The sequence below is a fragment of the Cydia strobilella genome, chromosome 4, assembly GCF_947568885.1.
Source record: "Cydia strobilella chromosome 4, ilCydStro3.1, whole genome shotgun sequence".
Lineage (NCBI taxonomy): Eukaryota > Metazoa > Arthropoda > Insecta > Lepidoptera > Tortricidae > Cydia > Cydia strobilella.
This window is the reverse complement of record NC_086044.1, coordinates 5,992,853-6,010,422: the sequence shown is the minus strand read 5'-3', so window position 1 is coordinate 6,010,422 and position 17,570 is coordinate 5,992,853. Positions and strand designations below refer to the sequence as shown.

The window sequence follows — 17,570 nt, the reverse complement described above, 5'->3', positions numbered from 1 at the left end:
TGCTATGTCAGATAAACTTCAGTCCATACAAATACCAAAATACAAAAGTATGCTAGCCTTTTTAGTAACCATAGAGTAACTTATACATACTGTACTTTTAACAGGTTTTTGACAAGTTTTCAGAGATAATAAAATATATGACATTGCGCATCAACGCGGTTTGTTTACAGAGGATGTACCGGGAAACGCGAATCCGAAATTTCGCTATCTGCCTCTTTACACAGATGATGTACAGAGATGTACATCTCTGTCACTCTTTCATATTCGAACGAACAAACAAACCGCGTTGATGCATCAATGTCATATATTTTATCGTTAGATAACGAAATTTCCATTTTCTTGTTTCGCGATAGACCCTCAGATTGTGGTAGTGGCGCCCCCTATGCAGAGTTTCGCGTAATATTCCCTATTGTGCAAGGTAAAGGGGTAAGCTCTTAAAGGCGACTTCGGGTATTAAATGCTCTAAGGTATAGATAGAGCCATATAAATAAAATAAAAAACTACAACTAGTAGTCCAAAAGACGCATTAATTTCATAATCATAATCATTCTTTTTAAATTATTGATATACTTACTAGATTTAATTTATGATGATCAATAATCCATTATCGAGTTACCTGTATAAAGCGCAGGTTCGCCCACACATGGAATACTGCTCTCATCTATGGGCAGGGGCACCCCAATACAAGCTTCTCCCTCTGGACCGCATCCAACGAAGAGCCACTCGAATTGTCGACTGCCAGCGTATTTCGGAACGGCTTGACTCCTTGACGCTGCGTAGAGATGTGGCCTCGCTCTGCATTTTCTATCGCGTGTATAACGGGGAGTGCTCCGAGGAATTGTTCGGATTAATCCCTGCCGCTTCTTTTCGCCATCGCCCTACGCGACAACATTACCATCCTCACCACTTAGATGGTTGGCAGTCCTCAACTGTGCGTTTCTCTAGAAACTTCCTGCCTCGCACAGCTAAACTGTGGAATGAACTGTCGCCTGCGGTATTTCCGGACCGATATGACCTTCAAATCTTCAAGAAAAGAGCGTACTCCCATCTTAAAGGCCGGCAACGCACTTACAACCCCTCTGGTGTTGTGGGTGTCCATGGGCGGCGGTAATCGCTTACCATCAGGTGATCCGTCTGCTCGTTTGCCTCCTATTTCATAAAAAAAACCTATAAATTCATCTACTTAAACTTACACCCAGGCAAATATTTTTATATGGCAACAAATTCTATGTCAGAAAAAATCGAACAACAAGGTTGATTATTAGCAACACCAAGTTTGTTTTCTGTTTGCTTTTGCTTTCTCTTGAACTTAATTATTTTTTATTATTTTCCTTAATTTTTCGACAAAAACTGCCAGCCATATGCTGCGTTTCTTTTAGTAATGGCGAATCAGGAAATCAGTTTAAAATGGAACGGGTATCAAAACAACATTTTGACGAATGTTAAGGGCTTGTTTGAGGATGAGGGGTTGTCGGACGTAACATTGGTTTCCGAAGGGTTTAGCTTCAAGGCTCACAAAGTTATTTTGTCAGCGAACAGTTCAGTGTTCAAGACAATATTCCAGGTAAATAACAGTTTTTACACATGTGATTTGTGCGTGTAACTTTGCGTGACGCCTACGTGTTTTTTTTTGTAGCAAAACCCCCACAAGGATCCTATAATAGTGCTTCATGACATTAACACGGCGTCGCTCCGAACGTTGCTGACGTTTATGTACAATGGGGAGGTGAATGTGACTGAGGAGTTCTTGCCCATGCTGCTGAAGACGGCGGAGGCATTGAGGATTTGTGGCTTATCGACGGGAACCGACACCGCGCGAGATGATGAGGTTTGTACTTTTTATTACATTCTTTCTATTACAAAGTCACAAAGTCTTACAACTACGGAAAAAATAAAATTATTTGATTTTTATTTTTAAGTAGTCACACTACTTTGTTTAAATTTTGGGCAAAGACGCCTAGCCTTTCAATGATTGCATATACTTGAGATACCATTGTGCATACATTTGGAACTGGTACCGTCATGGCCACGTGATCTAGTAATCTATTTCAATTTATATTCTTATTAGAGTAGGTATAGTTTTATTATTCCAAGTACATGTTTAATAACTCTTGACCCATTGTTTCCCTCACAATCTGTTGAGTTTCTATTTAAAAACTGTCTGGAAACACAGGTCAATAGGATATCATGTACCACATTGTTTTAAGGTATAGAACAAAACAAGGAATATAGGTATTTTCAAAGGCCTGCTTATTTTAAACAATCAAAAATAAAAATCTTTACGTGAAACTTGTGCAAGGCACTGTCAAATAACTTCCACCCTCATTTCACACATTTAAGAATTGATTACTGGTATAAAAGTAAAATACAGATTCAAAACTATCATATTAATTGGATTGGCAAGAGTTATAACTACGCAACTTTGTCTGTGTAGAGTTAGTAATTTGGGTAGCTTATTTTTTATCCAATCTGTTTTTTATCGATTTCCCATACAAACTTCCACCACCCTTTTTACCCCCTTAAAGGATGATTTCTGGGATAAACACTACCCCATGTTCTTCCCCGGGACTCAAACTATCTCTATACCAAATTTCAACTAAATCGGTTGAGCGGTTTAAGCGTGAAGAGGTAACAGACAGACAGACACTTTCGCATTTATAATATTAGTGTGGATATTATATGAGCCTCCAACATTGCATGCCATGTTCGGAGGAGCCACTCCCTTTAATTGCTTGTTGCGCCTGCATTTAATTGAACTATGTTTAATGTAACAATGCTTCCTGAATTAAGATGCAACAGAACTGGAGCAGGTTTTTTGTTATACTTACATATTAATGTAATTTTGTTGAATTTAATTTAACTAGCCAGTTATCTGGAATAGTAGCCATGCCGGCAATAATTTACTGTTTTGGAAAGTCATTTGACCTGCTGGTTTAAAATTGTTTTAAATAAAAATTAATAGTAGGTTATGTGACTGTACATAATGAAAGGCAATAAAATATAAGTGGGTTTATGAAACGAACTGAAGGTGAGTTTTATAACAACATCGCACAAGTGTTTATATCCACATCATAGAGGGTTTGTGGTATAAATTCATTACATAGGCAATTAAGGTTATCTCTATAATAATGTATTTACAACATGAATCATTTTGGCAGGGGCATCATTGTTCCTCCAGATTAACTGTTTTTATTATCAACAGATCAGTAAACAAGTTAAGCATGTACGATTTATTGTTCTGTACTTACAGAAACCAGCTAGTACCACCACTACTACTACTACTGCTCCACACTCAGCTAAAAAACGCAAGAAAAGCGAAAATGAAGATAACAACAACAAAATTAAGAAAACGGCTCCGACACCACCAAAACCTGATACTGGCACTAATCTCAGTACCTCGGACTCCTTCAAAAATAATGTGAGTATGGAAAGAACACAGGCATCCAATGCATGTATTAGTTCCTTATAATCAACCACAATAAATATGGAACATTCAAATATCATACTGTAGAGCCTCGCTAATCTGGACCCTCGCTAATTCGGTGATTGCTGTTATCCTGATTGTGCCCATCCGATGTCCGTCGGTGATGGCGTGGGCGCAGGGCTGACTTTGAATTTCACGATTTTTTTTTTCTTTCCTGACAAAGAGCGTCTTTGAAATTAAGCGTGAAATATCAAGCAGATTTTTTATAACAAAAATTTTGCAGATATTATGGAAACTCTGTAATACGTTAACGTCCTGTCTTTTGGCTTTTTTTTTGTTCACGGAGTGGGCGAATGCTTTTACGCACCGTCTCCCCGGCCGCGGGAAGCCGGGAAGGCCATTGATGGGGGGGTGTGTGGTACTCGCCGCTCCTGTCCCCTCTCAACTGGCGAGAGGGGAGGGAGAACCTGGCCCTACCCACTAAACCCACTCCGGCGTTTAATCCTCTTTGCCGTTTCTGAGGGCGCCATGGGATCGAGTACACTCTACCATGGGTCCTGTCTTTTGCCTGTCTGGATTGTTGTTGTTATCCTAAGGCACCGCAGAGGTGCAGAGGCCCTTTAACAGGTCGCGCCACGCCTTCCTATCGACATCCGCCGCTGTCTGGATTAGCTAGGTCCTACCATGCTGTGGTCTATTCCATCTGAATCAAAAGATTATTTTAAGCAAAATCTTGGACTCGGTCGTTCAGCGAAGGTAGTACAACATTTTGTATCGACAACTGAGTCCTATGACTTTTTTACATTATTGTTCTTGACAATAGAAAACCCACTCTGACAATAGAAAAAGGCGCGAAATTCAAATTTTCTATGCGAGGAAAACCCTTCGCGCCAAAATTATTTAAATTTGCCGCCCATTTCTACTGACTTGATTGTGAGCACAATGTCGCCGCAACCAGAAATGAGTGTGACAACCGCCTCATGTTGCTCTGCAACAAGTACGTACGCCACCTAACTAGGTCTTTACATTATCGTAACCTGTTTAAAATACCTTTAAATCATATCAACTTATCTTTTGAATTACAGAACATAGTGCCAAAGCTGGAGCCCATTGATTCACCACTAACCGATTACTCCGGAGAAAACACAAACGACACAGACATCGCCCTCCTAGATGATGAGAAAAAATACTTAACAAGCCCTGAAAGTTTCTCAAGCAAATCCGTCTGCACTACCGCCTCAGGCGACCGTAATGTCAAAAAATGGATTAACGAAGTCACCAGCACGCAACCTTGTCTGAACATTAACGAAAAAGGCATAGACAATATTGAAGATGATAAAGAATGCATCGAAATAGACAAAGAAGTTGAGACAGTACTACAGAGTGGAACTATTGTTGAATCTCTAAGCATTACAACGGAAAACTTGAATTCTGTGTCCAGTGAGGCGCAGAATTGCAAAGGTTAGTTTTTGTTTCTTTGTTTAGTGTATTAATGCATTGACTAACTTTGCATTGTGAGGTATGTGCGAAGACTTGCGTTCACCTCACTAAGGCATTGTTGTATCTAAAGTAGTACTAGTACCACACCCAGTTGCATTTTATTAGCATTTCATGTTAAGCAGTAAGGACTTAATGCTTTTGAGAGGCGAAATATACGCTGAACTAGAACAGAATGCATAGCCAACGAGCAATCGTTTACTCCTTTTGGCGCTTAAGTCCTTTATGTCAATCTCCGTATTCGAAAAAAATCCAAAAACTGGATTGACAAAAAGTTTTTATTTAATCATAGAATATGGTCACAAAATTTCACGAGAATCGGTTGAGAATTGCGACCTGTAGAGGAGAACATCCAGACATACAAAAGCAAAATGCCAGATTGAAAACGGAGACCTTCACTACGCTTCGGTCAAGTTTGTGCATTTCACTCCATTGTGGCGCGTGCCGCTGCAGGGGACCATCAGGTGCGCTGACTTCTGGAAGGGAGTTTCGGAGGTTCCAATTCAGGGGGAGACAATGGGGTTGGCCGGTCGAAATATTTAGCAGATGGCGCCAGCATAGCTTGCCCTGTCAATCCCATACAATTGTGTCAAATTTTTGTTTTTTTTTTGATGCCCTGGATGCCAGCCCTTTGAGCCAAATCTCATAGAAAAAGGGGCAAGCTATGATGGCGCCATCTCTGCAAACCTTTGACAGTTGCCAACCCCATTCAATGAAACCACGCCATTCTATTTCCTATACATATATATACTACCTAGTTTTCATTAAAACATATGTCTGTTAGTCTTGTGTTTGTAATATGGGTCTTGCTGCCCAAATCATAATTTAAATAACTTAAAAATAGCTACGTTGTTTTCAGATAAGAACACGTGTTACGCCAACCCGTCGTTTCCCTGTCCGTTTTGCCCTCGCGTATATAACAGTTGGGGGTATAGGAGGCGACATGTCAAATCTCGACATATGACGAACAGGTACGATTTATTTTTAATGTGAAGTTTATTATTTATGTGATGTTTTATTATTATTTAGTGGCAACGCCATTGTGAATATTTCATACATTTTCTAATTAATTTTAAGTTTATTTTTATTATCTCATACACACCACTCGAACGCACCTATTATATATTTATACCTGGCAACATATTTTCCTATTCCCCCACTCCCCTCATTCAACCGCCAGTGCCACCTAAACCTATCACCGCGCGCGAGCTCAAAAATTGGCTCATCTAAATAAACTCAAAATCATGTGAAAAAGTACTCCATGGACATCAGTGCCGCCCTGTGAATTGTGAACTGAATAAAGTTTGATTGTGCCGAAAGAAGAAACTCAAAACTGGAGTCGGCAGGTTATCAAGTGTCGAAGGTTGGTTTTCACGTCCTCTCCAAGTGTTGGTCCTTCGAACCGGATCCTTCCTATATCAATATATCATTATTTCATACATATTTACAGTAATCACACACTCAAAAGTATAATTTATACGTATATTTGTTAAAAACGCACAACGTGCCGTCATACTTTAATTGGTTCACATCACGCTTATTTCATCTCATTTCGCAACTAATTATTAATAAATACCAGTTATTTTACTCATTCTATAAGATTAAAAGCATATTTTTGGTAGATCGCGCATATTTCGTAAAATCAATTGTAAAAATTTGTTCGCCGCTCGCGCGATTTATCTACCTACCAACCCGCCATATTTGTAGTTAAACTCGCCCGCAAAATTCGTCAACCTTCGTCGCTTTGATTTTGTTTTACTTATATAACAAAACTCTCATTTTATAACTTTACGCAAATTACGCATACTTACCTTATTATTAACTGACTCATTACAAAATGAAAGACGACGAAGAAGTGATGATTACCTTTTTAGAACATAAAAAACAATTTCTGTTTCAAATAATTCAAGAAGTTTATAATTTAAGCTTGAGGGTTTCCGATGATGTCACTCGCACGCAGTTTTTAGCGAGGACTCAATCTGCTGATAAAACGCGTTCAGATTATATTGAAACCGTAGATAAACTTATAATTGAACAACTCAAAGTAAATCCTGAGGCTCAGCCGAGTTATAGTATTTTAAATACATTCGATGAGTTATATTGTTACGTTAAACAAAAAGAAACTATTTTGAAGCAAGAGCTTGAGGACCAAAAGAAAAATAATAACTTTAATACGAAGTTACCCCCTCTTCAACTCATAGGTTTTGATGGTACTCCTACTAAGTGGCCAGTATTCTATGAAAATTTCCGCAGTGTCATACACGCTAATACTCGCCTAACAAATGCTGAAAAGGTCCAGTACCTAATAGGCTGTCTCTCCGGCAAAGCACTCAATGTTTGTTCCGGAATAACCGCTACCTCTGAAAACTATGACATCATATGGCAAGCTCTTCTAGCAAAATACCAAGATACTAGGGTACAGGCTTCTGTCTATCTAGATCAAATGTTACAACAAAAGACTGGGCAGTCAGTCGATAATATACTTGATAACTTTTGTTCCGCTGAAGCGGCATTACAGCGCTTGAAAATTGATAACTTATCAGATTTCATCCTAACTCATATTGCCTTAAGTAAGTTGGACAAATCTATGATTGACCTGTTCGAACAAGCTCATAGACATATTGACATTCCTAAATTTAGTGATTTAAAGAAATTTCTAACCGAACAGAGTAAACTCCAAGTACTCCACGCACCGTCTCGCTCTCACACGCAAATTTACAATAATAATTCTCGCACTCAATCATTCAGTACTAATAAACCCGCAACGCAAACTAATAAAATAAAAACATTCTGTACTCAAGTTACAAATCCGCAACCTCAAACTTACAGCAAGTTTAACAACTCTGACATTCTCAGTCTCACTCAATCTCGCTCATGCAAAGTGTGTAAATCTCAACTCTCTCACCCGCTATTTAAATGTGAATATTTCTTACAACAAAATACTCAAACGCGCAACGACATAGTTCGTCAACACACATTTTGCATAAACTGTTTAGGTTTTCATCATATTAGTACATGTAAATCAACAAATAGGTGTTCGATTTGCAATAAGAAACATCATTCTTTGTTACATTACGAGACCCAGTCGAATACAACGCATTCCTTGCAATCAGCTGATTCAAATATAAACAAAAATAACAACTCGGCTGGCACGAGCGCTGCTCCAGCACCGCGTCCAAGCAGTAGTAGCACATCGAATCTTCCGTCTCTGTCCCACCCGCCGCGTCAGCCGCGCTCGCCTACGGCGACTGCAGCCCGCACGAACGGCGGCCAGACAAACGATAACCTCGCGCTTTCTGTTACAATTCCCGCTCGAAATTTAAATAGTGACACTTTAGTTTTATGCCCGACTGCGTCTGTTAACGTTTATAGTAATAATCAAACGCATCGCCTCCGTGTATTCTTGGATACGGGAGCGGCTACTAATTTCATAACAAAGGCTTGCTGTGAACGCTTAAATTTAAAAGTTACTCCCGCACCCGCTATTATTAATGGCATAGGAAAAATACAAGACCGCGCGTTTGGAATAACGCAACTTACAATACACTCTCGATTCGACTCACGCTGTTCCTATACCGTTTGTTGCCGCGTTATGAATGAAATTACGGACATTTTACCTAGCGCCGAGCTAGAAATCACGCAATTAGACCATCTTCAAGGTTTGCCGATGGCTGATGATGAATATTACTTACCGGGCGAGATAGATTGTTTGATAGGTAATGAATTATTCCCCACGTTACTCGGACCAGGTAAGGTGACCTCGCCAACTTCCTCGGTTGTAGGTATCGAAACTACTCTCGGATATATCGCCGGAGGAAGGGCGCATTGTTTTCCTCATTCGCTCGAAAATAAAACTCGCTCTTTAAACGCTCACAATTTGGAAAAGACTTTCTTTTGCCAAACTGAAGATTTTGCTCTCGATCAATTAACGCAACGCTTTTGGGAAATCGAAAATGTCCCAGAAAAAACCCATTTTAGTCCAGATGACGAAGCATGTGAAAAACATTTTCAGTCAACTTATACGCGCGAGGACGACGGTACCTATACCGTTGCTCTTCCGTTCAAACACTCACCTGCCGAATTAGGATCATCTTATTCTGCAGCGAAGCACCGCTTATTAAATTTAGAAAAGAAACTCGACTCAACTGGATTACGATCCGATTATAACGCAACTATTCAAACTTACATAGATCAAGGTTATTTAATAAAGGTTCCGAATAATTTTCAAAACACTGATTCTTATTACATACCGCATAGGGCCGTTTATCGTCCCGACAAAGAAACTTCAAAGACGCGTATCGTACTGAACGCTGGTTGTAAAACCACCTCAGGAAAATCCCTTAATGATTTACTTTACGCAGGTCCAGTTCTACAGAATAATATTTTCGAATTGCTTTTAAATCTCCGCATGTTTTCAATTGCAATTTCCGCAGATATCGAAAAAATGTATTTTCAAGTGAAACTTTCTCCTGATCATCACTCATTCCAAAGAATTTTATTTAGGTTTGACACTAATTCACCGATCGAAATATATCAATTTAATCGAGTCTGTTTCGGTGTTTCTAGTTCACCCTATTTAGCTTTGCGCGTCGTGCGACAACTTGCCGCAGATAGCCGTGATTCATTCCCGCTCGCCGCTTATGAAGCCGAAAACCATATGTACGTTGACGATTACGTTAGTTCAGTTGATAACGTGGATACGGCAGAAAAAATATATAAAGAGATGACCGCTATGTTCAAATCGGGAGGTTTCAACTTAGTTAAATGGATTTCAAATGATACTCAACTCATGTCGCGCGTCCCATCCGCTCAGAAAAGCCCTCTTGCAGTCAACTTTGATGATGATCCCAACGCTGATACTAAAATCGTAGGTATGCAATGGCAGTCTACGGATGATCAATTTCACTTTAAAACAAACATAGATTTTCCAGAAACTTGTACTAAACGCTCGATTCTGTCTGTCACCGCGCGCTTGTTCGACCCGCTAGGTCTAATTAGCCCGGTTGTAGCTTATATGAAATTACTCATTCAAGAATGTTTTAAACTTCAACTCGATTGGGATGATGAAGTGCCCGACTTCATTATCTCCAAATGGAAACAATTCCACCAGGAACTTCCGCATTTATCAGAAATTAAAATACCGCGCCATATTGGCATCACGTCCAAAAATAAAATAACTTTAATCGGATTCGCCGACGCTAGCCAGCAGTGCTATGGTGCTGCGATCTATGTACGCGTAGACTCAGATGAAAACTCAACCGCAAATTCAGTAGAATTACTCACCGCTAAATCAAAAGTTTCCAACTCTAATAAAACCCTCGCTCGCTTAGAGCTCTGCGCTGCCGTATTACTCGCAAAATTAATAAATTCCGTTCGCGATGTCCTAAGTAAACGATGCACTATAAATAAAATATACGCTTTTTCAGACGCCACTGTGACACTCACATGGATTCATTCGCCCGCTTATAAATTTCAAACATTTGTAGCTAATCGTATCGCTCAAATAAATGAATACTTACCCGCTTCCCACTGGTTCCACGTTCGTGGCGTAGAGAACCCTGCAGATATTGTATCGCGACCTGTAATGCCTATAAGATTAATAAATAACTCACTCTGGTTCCACGGCCCGCAATGGTTATCCGCTCCGATTAATACCTGGCCTGTAAAGGAATTTAAAATAAATCATAATAAACAAGATGATTTACAAGAAATTAAAGTTACTTCGCTTCCCGCGCAAACTGTATTACCTCCGGTCGAACCTACGCACCCAATTCATGATCTCGCTGTAAGATGTTCGACGTGGACTAAACTCATTCGCTCACTCGTATACACATTTCGCTTTTCAAAATTACTTCACTCTCAAGGTTCCATAACTCCAAATGACTTAGAATATGCAGAATACCGCGTGCTACGCTACGAGCAAGCAACACATTTCTCTCGCGAGCTTAATGCTATTCAAAATAACAAACTAATTCCTAGTAAATCAGTTTTAAAACTGCATCCATTTATTGACGACCAGGGTCTCCTAAGAGTAGGAGGTAGACTAACTCATTCTCAATTAGGTTTCGATCAAAAACATCAAATACTATTGTCTGCAAAAAGTAGAATAGTATCGCTTTTAGTAGATTATTATCACTCGTCGAACCTGCACACTGGTCCCGCCTTAGTACTAGCATTAATTAGACAAAAATATTGGATTTTATCTGCTCGAAATTTAATTCGCCAAAGAGTACACAAATGCAACTCCTGTTTCAAACTCAAACCATTATCTACTCAGCCACCGATGGGTGACCTCCCCGCTATACGCGTCTCTCAAGTCAAGGCATTCGTACACACAGCTGTCGATTACGGCGGACCATTCTATATTACTCATATACGCCGCCGCGGAGTTAAAAGCCATAAGGCTTATATCTGTCTGTTTGTTTGCTTAACAACAAAAGCCATTTCATTTAGAATTGGTCTCCGATCTAAGCACGGACTTATTTCTTGCCGCTTTCAAACGTTTCATTTCACGCAGAGGTCCTGTTTCAATTTTATATAGTGACGGAGGTACAAATTTCATTGGTGCGAAAAACAAATTAAACGAAATTTACCCGCTAATACAGTCCACTGATTATAACAACTATTTGAGTAATTACCTTGCTCAACACAAGATTCAATTTAAACACAGTCCACCTTATGGACCGCATTTTAACGGATTGAGTGAAACTAATATCAAGTCAGTCAAAACTCACTTATACAAATCTATAGGGAATCAAATTTTAACCTACGAAGAATTTAATTCTATTTTGGTCCAAATTGAGGGGCTTCTTAACGGTCGTCCAATTTGCGTCCTATCATCGGATCCTTCCGATCCGACCGCGTTATCTCCAAGTCATTTCTTAAATATTACTCCACTTAAATTTTTACCCGCTGAGGAAATTGACAGTAACATTTCAAATAATATGTTAACTCGCTATCAGCTCCTAAATAAAATTGTTCAAAGTTATTGGAACCGTTTCAGCACGGAATATCTCACTTCTCTTCAACAACGCGATAAATGGAATTCACCTTCCAAACCTGTGAGTGTGGGAACAGTTGTTGTCATTAAAGATGATCACTCTCATCCTATGTTCTGGCCTCTCGCTGTTGTCTCAGAGGTTTTCCCAGGAAAAGATAATGTAATTCGCGTCGCAAAAGTAACTACTTCTTCAGGAACTTATGTCCGTCCTGTAACTCGGCTCTGCCCGTTACCTACGCAATAGTTAAGTTTAGTATAGTACAAACTTAGTTTAAAAAGGAAAATAATCCTTAGTATTAGTACCTAGATTAATTTTTTACTCTTAACGCAATGTAGAGGAAACCTCTAGGCGCCCCGAAGTTGGCAACGCCATTGTGAATATTTCATACATTTTCTAATTAATTTTAAGTTTATTTTTATTATCTCATACACACCACTCGAACGCACCTATTATATATTTATACCTGGCAACATATTTTCCTATTCCCCCACTCCCCTCATTCAACCGCCAGTGCCACCTAAACCTATCACCGCGCGCGAGCTCAAAAATTGGCTCATCTAAATAAACTCAAAATCATGTGAAAAAGTACTCCATGGACATCAGTGCCGCCCTGTGAATTGTGAACTGAATAAAGTTTGATTGTGCCGAAAGAAGAAACTCAAAACTGGAGTCGGCAGGTTATCAAGTGTCGAAGGTTGGTTTTCACGTCCTCTCCATTTAGTAAATTCACATTTAGAAAAAATGGGATTGAGATGTCAATGGGACTCTTTTTATATTTTTAGGGTTCTGTACCCAAAGGGTAAAGACGGGACCCTATTACTAAGACTCCGCTGTCTGTCTGTCTGTTTGTCCGTCTGTCCGTCTGTCACCAGGCTGTATCTTATGAACCGTGATAGCTAGACAGTTGAAATTTTCACAGATGTATTTCTGTTGCCGCTATAACAACAAATACTAAAAACAGAATAAAATAAATATTTAAGTGGGGCTCCCATACAACAAACGTGATTTTTTTTGCCGTTTTTTGCGTAATGTATGCTTGCTTGGGTATGTCGTCGACAAAAACTGGTATTTGATTATACGCCTTGACCAAGTCTATGGTACTAAAGATCTTCTTACCTGTCAGCTGGTAAGCGAAGTCTTGTGTGTGCGGCACTGGGTAACAATCAGGTATGGTTCGTGCGTTGAGAGCGAGTGAGTAGGCGCCGACGCAGTGGGGTGATGCGCATGCGCTGCTCCTTTGTGTCCGCGCGTCTAGCCGAACAGTCCAAGCGCCATAAGCGGAGCGGAGCGGGTAGCGAGTTACCGCTACAGTACGGAACCCTTAGTGCGCGAGTCCGACTCGCACTTGGCCGGTTTTTTAACATTGGCTAGATGTGCTGAGTTTCGCGGTGGGGACGGCCACCTTAGTTATCCATAAGCCAGGGCCGGGTATCTACAATAAACTACCTGATAGCATTAAAAATATTGAAAATGACCTGACATTCTATAATCAGTTAAAAAAATGGTTGACCACAAAAGCTTTTTATGACATCTTAATTTAATTTAATATTTTGTATTTTTATTAATTGTTGGAAATTTGAAATTTGTTGATTATTTTTATATTGTATTATTTTACTTTATTAATTATGACGTGTAATATGAAATATTATTATAAATAAATGAGTATGAGTATGAGTAAGCAATTTACGATTGGTATCATATTTCACGTTATTAAATCCGAATCCGGCTTAGATGTACTTACAGGCAAAATAATACTAAGATGCGTAAAATGTTGTCGCACATTTGACAGTTATAGTGTATGGTGGTATATCGCCTTACATTTTGTAGTAACCACGTTGTTATTCGCGAACGTTCGACAATTCAGTGTCATAAAACGTATTGGCCCCGTACAGCAACATCCACGGCTTTAGTATGAATTTTCTCAAATGATTTTTACGCCTAAGATCTGTTAAACAAAAGCCATTGTTTCTTTTGTGCGAGCGTTGGGCTCCCGTGTCGTTTAACTAGCGGCTTTATCGTGGTGGTTTTAAGGTTCAAATCCATGTAAGTAATAATATGAGCGCTCGCCTACATTGAGGTGGTCGATGGTCCTTTCCTATACATTACCAAAACATGTTACATGTTCTTAGATTTGAACCTTAAAACCACCACGATACAGCCGCTTTTAAACGACATTGTTGCTTTGGCACGCGCTCAGACACGGTATCCCACCGCTAGCATAAAATAAACAATGGCTTTTGTTTAACAGATTAGGGTCTTAGGCGTAAAAATCATTTGAGAAGATTCATACTATACAGAATTTTGCACTACGGGTCTGAGTATCCGTTTGTATAAAAATAATAGTAACATAATAATAGTAACATTACGATACAAGTGCGAAAAATATGTTTTAAATCGACACGAGTTGCGAATTACCTATTCGCACATGTATCGCACAACGTTTTACAGTACATATGGCCCTTTAAATTTTCGACATAGTTACGTGTTGTGCTCATTATCGCACTAGTGCGGTAAAGTAGCACTACATGTACTGTAATAGTTATTTACGATACAAGTGCGGAAAAGAGGAAATTCGAAACGAGTGGCGATAAATTAAAACACGACCGCAGGGAGTGTTTTAAATCGACACGAGTTGCGAATTACCTAATTCGCACGTGTATCGTACAACGTTTTACAGTACATATGGCTATTTAAACTTTCGACATATGCACGAAAAGTGCTCTTTTACGCACTAGTGCGAGAAAGTAGCACCATATGTACTGTAAATTATATTAAGGGGCAATCTTGCGCAATTCGTCTAGTCCTAGTCGCACCCTACAAACTAGGCTAAGCGGCCGTTGTTATGGTATGTACCTATTATTTTTTCAGCTGTGAAAGCTTACCTGAACGCACTCAAGATGTCATTACCTACATCTAATCGACCCGATCTAATATATTAGATTGTTTTCATACCAATAACATATTATCCAAGTTAGATATTATGCCATATTGGTGTGTGGAGGGTAAAACTATTTTGTTTTGCAAATGTGCTCGATCATAAACGTATTTCAATGTAAGTAATATACGATTTATTGATCACCAGTACTGGTTGTAAGGTTGCACGGGTGTCAGAGATCAATTTTGCCGAATACACATTATTACACATGCTTCCAGCACATATGCAAAAGGAATGTATTTTTTATTCATAGTATCCGACCGAAGATTCCGTTTCGGTTTGGGCATAAAAATCATGTTTCGGCCGCAGGTTTCGATTTCGGCCATAAAACTGCTAAACCTTTCGGCGGCGCCGAAACTGAATTTTCGGTACTTAGTATAGTATCTAACCGAATCTTCGATTCGGTAGAATTGCGGTTTCGCTATGACACTAAATGTTACGTAAATGTTCATGACAAGTTTCATGTACCTACCTCATTTAAGAATTCCGTTTTAAAATGACAGCGAACTCCGATTGCTTGGGAGCGGTTAATAGGCTAGATGACAAATTTTATTTAATGGTATCAATCGATCAGGTTTGTTTTTAGAGTCAAATGTCTATATGGGACCCATTGCATTAAAGCAATACAAAAGTCAGAAATTACAGTCAAAGTCCGACGGTCGTTCTTCACTCGCGAAACGCTTCTGAAAACGATAATACGTCAAGGTCACTGAGAGCCCATCTTGAAGTATGGACAAAACAAGAAAATTGCGTTTTTGTCGGTGAAATATTGCGTTTATGTATCTTACAGTTGCTGGACAATTTTTTTTTGGATAAAATGTAAGGAATCGAATTACTTTTTTCCTTTTTGGAAGTTAAAAAAAACTTAAATTTTGAAACTTTCAGGTCCTGTAATTTTGTATTATTTCCATGAATTATTTTAATATCCACATTATTGTGATAAACTGCTCATTTGTTATCTATTTAACTAGATTTTGTTATAAAATTCAACATGTGTCATCATCCCTATTGGCGGCGTGTTCGCCACTTTAAATCCAGTTGTCCTTTGTCAAATTCCCTGTATAAATGTAATAGTTATGTAATTTTCTGTATACTTTCAGATTGTCCTGCAAATGGTGCGTCTCCGTCCTCCCATCCACCGGTGCTTGGTACTCGCACGCCACTCGCGCCCACGGGGTGCCGCACGAGGAGGCCCGGAACTCGCTGGTAGTCATGGTGGAGGCCCACGCCGTGCTCACCTTGAACGAACCCAGCGTCGCACAGTTACTGGGGCAAGTGGGGATGGGAGATGGGAACGCAGTGGAAAAGACTGCTTAAGGTAGGTTTTTTGAGTGTTTATGGGCGGGGCCCGCGGTAATTATAGGTCTACTTATCTCAGGCGGTTAGTAAAGTAGCGCGTTGATTTTGTATAGTTCGTTCAAGCTGAGAATGCTAGGTAATTCATTCATACTAGTCATAAGCATACATTTCTTTGTTGTCAGAATGCAGTAAAATCAACATTTTCCGCCGGTCTAGCCACGCTCGTAACCAATCAAATAGTTCCTGATTGGAAAATCAAGTTCATAGTCACCAGTTGAAGGTATACTTTCTATTTAGGAACGATTTGATTGGTTACGGGCGAGGCTAAGCCGGCGGACAATCTAGATTTTACTGCATACGGTAGCTGGGAATAAACTATTTTATACATTACCTTTTTACTTATCTTATTATTTCGGTGGCCCTTGCGGATACACTTTAACCCATCGGGATCTATGTGCAAACACTTCAAGAGCAATATTTTGCCTGCTCAACTCAAGTTTTTTCGACCATCTTCATGTGTCCGGATGATGGAGCTCAAGGGCAGCACTTTGAATTACTTTGGTTCCAGATACATTTTTACTTACATAACATCATTCAAATCAGCTACATCCAGCCAAGCCTTCAATCAGCCCATAGCTGGCCTGGCCATAATAATTTCATATATACCGCCTCAGTTAAACAATAGACCTATATACCCCTTTTTCTCATGTCAAAATAAACTTTAAGGTATGTTTGGAAGATTTTATCTTGTATTGAATTGCAAGTGGATTTTAGGTTAAGAAACATATTTTTGATATGATATAAAAATGGAAATTAAAGGTCGTGTCTTGAGCTTACAATTAATATCGAGATATTATAAAAAAGCAAATTATAAATTACATAATTATAAATCTCTGAAAGATTGTATAGTCTAGTAGCGTGTATGAACAGTGAGAAGATTTCTGGTCTCTTATATTAATTAATATAGTTTCGTAATTTTTTAAGGTTTAGAAATAATGATAATTATTCGGCCCTTATTTTATGTGTGTTATATTCGGGCAATAACTAATTGTATGGTCAGTTCATTTTTTGAGTGAAGGCCAGTAAAACGGTAATATGGTCAGTAAGAGCACCTGTTTCTTATTTGCACTTAAACATATTATAAGTCAAATCAGTTAATTGTATGTATACAAACTTATAGTCTGAAGTGACAATATTATTTTAATCATTAAGAAAAATGACAATGTTTGGCACTGCTCTATCAGTTATCATAAAGTACACAAATGGTATTGATTTATTTACTAGATGGAACTGCTAGGTGGTAATAGGACGCTTGATAATGTAATAACCAGATAATTATACTGAGCAACTTTTACTATCGGACCAACCCCGAAATCGCGAAAAAAAACTTGGCTGTTTCATACATTTTGGCTGG

General features: G+C 39.1%; 1 protein-coding gene across 1 annotated transcript; it reads left to right on the top strand.

Moving 5' to 3' along the window:
• The first annotated feature begins 1,240 nt into the window (after positions 1–1,240).
• On the top strand, positions 1,241–17,359 carry LOC134740532 (uncharacterized). Its single transcript, XM_063673043.1, has 6 exons — positions 1,241–1,564; positions 1,637–1,828; positions 3,251–3,418; positions 4,510–4,885; positions 5,781–5,892; positions 15,958–17,359. Exons 1-6 carry the CDS (start codon positions 1,382–1,384, stop codon positions 16,172–16,174), a joined length of 1,248 nt encoding a protein of 415 aa, XP_063529113.1. The 5' UTR covers positions 1,241–1,381; the 3' UTR covers positions 16,175–17,359.
• The last annotated feature ends 211 nt before the right edge of the window (positions 17,360–17,570 follow it).

Excerpts from the sequence above, each read along its gene's own strand:
- LOC134740532 (XM_063673043.1), top strand. The coding sequence starts at position 1,382 with ATGGCGAATCAGGAAATCAGTTTAAAATGGAACGGGTATCAAAACAAC. Across the intron at positions 1,829-3,250 it reads ACACCGCGCGAGATGATGAG|AAACCAGCTAGTACCACCAC; the intron begins GTTTGTACTTTT and ends CTGTACTTACAG. Across the intron at positions 5,893-15,957 it reads TCTCGACATATGACGAACAG|ATTGTCCTGCAAATGGTGCG; the intron begins GTACGATTTATT and ends GTATACTTTCAG.